This window comes from Onychomys torridus, chromosome 7, assembly GCF_903995425.1.
Source record: "Onychomys torridus chromosome 7, mOncTor1.1, whole genome shotgun sequence".
Taxonomy (NCBI): Eukaryota; Metazoa; Chordata; class Mammalia; order Rodentia; family Cricetidae; genus Onychomys; species Onychomys torridus.
In genome coordinates, this window is record NC_050449.1 from 76,256,566 (window position 1) to 76,262,565 (window position 6,000).

The 6,000-nt window shown below is 45.3% G+C and overlaps 1 protein-coding gene across 1 annotated transcript in view; it reads right to left on the reverse strand.

Annotated features, from left to right (window-relative positions):
- LOC118587053 (pleckstrin homology domain interacting protein) overlaps positions 1–2,597 on the reverse strand; it is a 118,839-nt gene extending 116,242 nt beyond the window's left edge. Inside the window, exons 1-4 of the mRNA XM_036192660.1 lie at positions 2,357–2,597; positions 2,193–2,251; positions 2,020–2,049; positions 1,767–1,826 (exon numbers count right to left, since the gene is read on the reverse strand). Coding sequence (XP_036048553.1) covers positions 1,767–1,826; positions 2,020–2,049; positions 2,193–2,251; positions 2,357–2,396 — 189 coding nt within the window. The 5' untranslated portion in view covers positions 2,397–2,597. The remainder of the gene's footprint in view (positions 1–1,766; positions 1,827–2,019; positions 2,050–2,192; positions 2,252–2,356) is intronic.
- Positions 2,598–6,000: the final 3,403 nt, after the last annotated feature.

Here is a 6,000-nt window from a genome sequence, read left to right on the forward strand (position 1 = left end):
ATATTCCTACACAGATTAGCCATTCTCATTATTTGGTCAAACATTATTAATTGCTTTGATCAAAAAAACATAGTATTACTTAAAGTCTCCTAGTTAAAAAGACAGCAGTTTTTATTGACTTGGAGTTTGTGGGATTTTTAGAAAGGAAAACTGAGTTTGGTAAAACCCACTGTATTTTTGTGACAGTATTTTTAGAGTTGACTGTTCTTAAACAGCAGGAAAGACATGGAAATTAAGATTTTTGCCAAAAATATAAACCTAAAAACTTAAAAAATCTCAAGTAGTAAACCTTGGCGTTTACTTCAAATCCCAATCACTTTGGGATTGGCCCAAGTATTGACTGAACTACCCTAAATGGCTACCTGATAACTAACTTTAGGCATGGAAATGAAAAAGTCTTCAGTAGGTTTCTTAAACCCAAACAACCACGTAGTCATCAATAGTTTACGTTAAAACATAAGACATCACACAAGAGCCATGCGAATTCTATTCAAAACCAAAGCAATCAATATCATGTCATGCCTGCGGTCTACAGAAGACATTCTGAACTACCAAAATGGCCTAATCACTACAGCCCCCACAACACGAGGAATTACATCTACTTCACGCAGTCACAAACGTGTCCAAAAACATTTTTTCCAAGTACTGTCTAAATTTCAACTGTTAGATGGGCCCTGATGTTACTGACTATTCAATACATTCATACAAACAACTTCCATCAAGGTAGGCAAACTACAGCTCTTTTAATAAAGTCAACTAGCAGTGACACTTTACCTTTCCATTCACAATACTCAAGTGATAGCTCCACTTTGGGGAAGCAAGTTTTTTAAATTATTGCCTTGAAAGACCCACAAACCATATATTAAAAAAAAAAAAAAAAAAAAAAAAAAATACACGCTATTTTTCAAGCAATTAAGCAAAACCTCTCAATATAAACAAAAAATTACGAGCCAAGTCCTGACCACGATAACTATGCAGCTAAAAAAAAAAAAAAAAAATCAAAGCGCTTCATTAATGATTTTTAATAAAAGGGGATATACCCCAAGAATCAGCAAAATTAGAAAACGCCTGTTAAAACTTCTCGGTTTCTACTTCAACAGATATGTCTATATAAAATGCATAATGTCGCCTCCAACCAACAAAAAAAAAAAAAAAAGGTTAAGGTTAAAAAAAAATCTAGGTCTGAATCTACAGAAAGGAAAGGAAAGAGGGAGGAGGAAAAAGGGAAAAGGAAAAAAAACCTTGCCAAGGTTCATCCGTTGGCTGAAAGGCCTTCTTGTGAAATGCTAATGCCACTTCGGAGCAGTTAGTCACCAGCCATTGTGTGGGTCTGGAGGAAGCTGAGCCGGCCGCGCGTGCAGAGCAAGCAAGGAGCAGGCGAGCGCGCTCTCCAGGCTTGCGCCGCTCCCGCCGCCGCCGCCGCGGCGCGCGCGCGCCCGCCCGCCCGCACGGACGCGCGCGCCGGCCCCTCCTCCTCCGGCCTTGCACTGCACAACACTCATGACGTATCTTTATTTCTAGCACATTAACAAAATATCACAAATAAATTGTCCGCGGCCCCTGCGGCCCCGGGGCGTCCGCACCCCCAGCCGCCGCCCCCGCTCCTGCCTCCCAACCCTCCCCGTGGCCTTTGCAGCTTTCCCGTTCCGAGGCCAAGTTTTTGTCTCTGTTTAAAAAAAAAAAAAAAAAAAAAAAAATTGCGGGAAATTCAATTTTTATTCGACTCGGGGAAAAAGTTTCTTTGCTGTGCGCTGGGAATGTCTCACCAGATTCTGGTAGGTCCTGGGGTGCTCCTTCCCAGTCCAGTCGGTGCGCCGGGGCAGCAGCTGCAGGGGACAGGACGCCCGGTGAGCGCGGCCCCCGGCCCGGCCCGCGCCGCTCCCTTCCCCAGCCCGGCCCGCGGCCCGCCGGGGACCCCCCGCGCCCCGCGCCCCTCGCCCCGCTGGATGCCCGGGCTCGCGCAGCCGGCCCGTGGAGGCCGTGCGGCGGCGGGACGCGCCGACCCCGCCGCGCCCTTACCTCCTTCTCGGCCACTTCGCGGATCAGCACCTGCAACAACAAAAGCGGGGAAACGCTGAGCCCCGCGCCCCGGGCCGCGGCCCCGCCGCCGCCGCCCGCCCGCCCGCCCTCCCCCAACGCCCGCGGGCGGCCACCGCGAGCGCCCGCCCGGCCCCGCGCCGCGCGCCGCCTACCTGAGCCGCCTGCTGACAGGGTCCATCTTCCAGGAACCGGGCGATGAGGAAGTAGAGCTCTGCGCGGGAGAGAGGGACGGGGAGACACGGGCTGAGCGGCCGCGGGGGGCGGGGGCCCGCGGGCGAGTCCGCCCGGCGCGGCGGCCCCGCAGCGCCCGACTTACCCGATCGCAGCTCCGAGAGGCCTTTCCTCTCACGAGACATGTTTGCGGGTCACTTCGGGGCCGCCGGCGGGACACCCCGCCGCCGAGGGGAAGCGGGGACGGTGCCGCCGCCTGCCCTGTAGCTGTCAGTGTGTGCTCACGAGCCGAGCCTCGGCTCCACCATTCAAGCAACGGCGGCGGAGGCGGAGGAGGAGGAGGAGGAAACAACAACTCTCAGGCAGCGGCCCCGGCTGCGGCCGCCTCCGCCGGGATCCCTCCGCCACAGAAAGGAGTCCGCGCCTTCGCGGCCCGCACTCGCCGCCCCCGCCCCCCGCGGGAAAAGGAGTGCCTCGGCCTAGGCCTGCGCCCGCGCGGTCACCCCCCTCCGCGCGGCCCCGGGCCGCGACTTATTTATTTATTTTTCCAGCCCGAGAAGATGCCGGAGCCGAAACGGCGGGCTGGCTGGCGGGCGCTTCCTCTAAGGAGGCCGCCCGCGGGAGGGAGAAAGGGAAGGAGGGAAGGAGGGGGCCCCGGCACGGCTGCGCGGAGGGATCTGACGCACACGGAGCCGCAGCACAGGCTCTATTCAGCGGCGCTGGCTGGGCTGAGATGGAAGTTAGTTTCTATGTAGCAGAAATAGGAAACAAATGAAGCAAAACTGCCCAAAGAGGGGAAATGCCGGGAGGATGGGGCTCACTCTCACGCACGCACAGAGACACTCAGGGAGCACTCTCACGCTGGGCCAAGTCGGGATCGCGCCGCCCTGCCCGACTTGAACGCTAGTGTTTGCTTTCTGTCTTGCCATGTGCATGTGTATAAATGCTGCGGATTGGCATCTGTGTAAGTCTTGTCCTGCGATATTTCTGCAGCCTGTGCAAGTGTTGTGTAATTTATCGGAGTGCCGTGGATTGCCATAGAGGTTCGGGCTGCTGTTTTTGTGAGGCACTTGGCGTTTTGCAAACCCGTTATTTCCCGAAGCCACCTCTGCATATTTCTTTTATTACTACCATTGCCTGAAGCGTTCGATTTTTTTTTAATTTTTTGTTTTGTTTTGTTTTGTTAAACAGACAAGAGGAACTCTAGATTTGTACTTCAGATCATCTTTTCCCCCTTATTACAAAAAGGCTAGTGATGGCTAATTAGGGATTTGGGAGAGAAGAACCGTAAAGCTTTTTAAAGTGTTTACAAGAAGGGCTAATATAAACCTGAGGGAAAGGAAAGGACGCTAGCTAATATTTATCTCTAACTGATATGAAGGTAAATTAATGACCGGTCGATAACCTACAGAAGGTTATTGAAAGAATATATTACAGTTTAGCCAAGGTGATTAGTGATTAAATAATTTAAATTATCTGTGTATCTTGCAGTTGACTTCGTCATGCTAATTAATGGCTTCTAATTTGAGGTGTAAACCATTCCTGTTTACAGTTAATCACGGGAGGACTTCTTAAAAACAGACGAAAAGCAGAAACAAAAATCTTTCGTAAATCAGAATGTAATTACTGGTTTCTTATGATAAATCGTTCATCTTTGTTTTGCTGATGAGGATAGGGGCCTTGTTATTTTTAAAACGAATATGGGTGAAATTAATGGAAACAATGGAAAATGCCATTTGTTGGAAAACAAGGACACCAAGTGATATTTATCTCCAGATGATTTAAACACTTTCCAAAAAGACTTTGAGAGGTCAGTTTTTTTAGAGGTTGGCATTTTAAAGAGAATTAGGATAGTCGTTCTTTTGTTAATCCTTTAACAAAAGATCCTCTTGGAAATTTTTAGATAATAAGCTGCATTTTTCTGAGTCTGATTTTAAAAGGTAATTTGTGAGGTAAGGACCAAGAAGCTGTATGGTGGTTTTCCGGATTGTTCTCTCAAAGCTCTCACCCTCCCAGCTCCTTGCCTTCCTGGTGGGAAATGCTGCAGCTGCCTTGGGCTGAACTGCAAGAGTGCACTAAAACATCAGAAATGCTTACACGTGGAAGCAAGAGGGACCAACCTCAACCCTTTTGGAATAATGGGATATAAAACTGCCTTTTGTGACTCGATAAAATAGAAATGAGAGGCTACCATGATTGATCCTGTCACCGCCTCGTTATCAGAAGAACTGCCAGTAAGCTGACATGGCTATCCTCAGATTCTGAAAATGTTTGCATTTTTAAAGGCATTTCATTCTTACAGTGATAGGTCAAATAGCCTGCTTCTAGATGCTTAGGCTTAAAAACATAGTTTATATGCCTTTTGCAATTGTATTTATTTATATGGCTGATGTTGTTTTATCTTTACTTCTTAAAATGTATTATTTCCTCCAATAATTGTGATATTCCATTGGGAAGGTCTTTAAATCAACAGATTATGAGAACTAGAAATTCTACTTGAAGTTTTCTGGTTCTGAATGCATACACTCATCTAATTCTTATGCTTAGATTTTTTTATCCTTGTGAAGTAAAGTCAAATTTCAACATGTAATGTAAAATTTCTCTGGATAAAGTTTTCTATACATGTCTTGTAGGTGTCTGGGAGACATGCAAAGCTATCATGATTATATCATGTATGCTTTTTATGCAGAAGCCTTGGGGGCTTTTTCATGAGACTAAAATACAAAATAAACTTGTTTGAGAAAAGCCTGCTTCCTTCTGAATATGACATTCCCATTGTTTTGACTCACCCTTGACAATGTTTTTAGTTTCTTTTTGAAAAACTTAGTTTGAAAACAGTGTAAGCTTACCTTTAAACTAATTCCTAGCAATACTTTGTATTAAAAATACAGAGTACTTGACAAAAATTAAGATTTTTTTTCTCCCATTCTCTCAGTCCAATAAATATTATTTTCCCTCTGGCTGTTAAATTGCATCCTGCTAAGTCCATTAATTTTTTTGCAAAAAGAAAAACAAAACCAAGATCACTACACGCAAGTCTCTCTAACATCGAACAGCAAACATTTCAGGTGACTGGAGCTTGCCAAGTCATCTATTGTGCATCTATATGCAAAATGTCCGTGCTTAGCAAATGGAAGCTCTTGTTTAGAATCCTCTGTTTTATCCCCAAAGCAGAGCATGTACAGTTATTTTCACAGGTAATTTGTTTCTATATAAGGAGAGTGGAGATTCCATCCATATCTGTTTTCATCTCTTTCATGTACTCCAAAAATGCCATTTAAAGAGAAAAAACAACTCTCCATGAATTTTAACTAAGAAGGTAGGGGAAAAAAACAGAAAACAAATTAACAAACAAAAAATGAAAGAAGAAAAGAACTCTTGGAAAGCTGAGAGTAGTTTTTATGTGATAGTTTAAGAGAATTATAAACTTTTTTGAAGTTTCTATGAAATTCCATACTGCACCCTTGGCATCACATGAAACAAGCTAGACATTTAGCAAAAACTTTGTATTGATCTTGATAAGCAATAATTCTTTTTTTAAAGCCTGCCATTTAAATTCTCTAGAATAAGACGGATACTAATTGCAGTTCTGCTACCTTTATGAAATTTGATTTGTCTCCTGTAGTGTGGTGAATGACATATAACTGAAACTCATGGATTCAGTATGTTCCTGTATATATTGTCATGTTTCTGTACTGGTATTATGTTATCCTTCTGGATTTTGGTGGGACTGTTACATTGTTTTGTTTTGTTATTCTGTAATACTGGGCATTGAACCCAGGTTCTTGC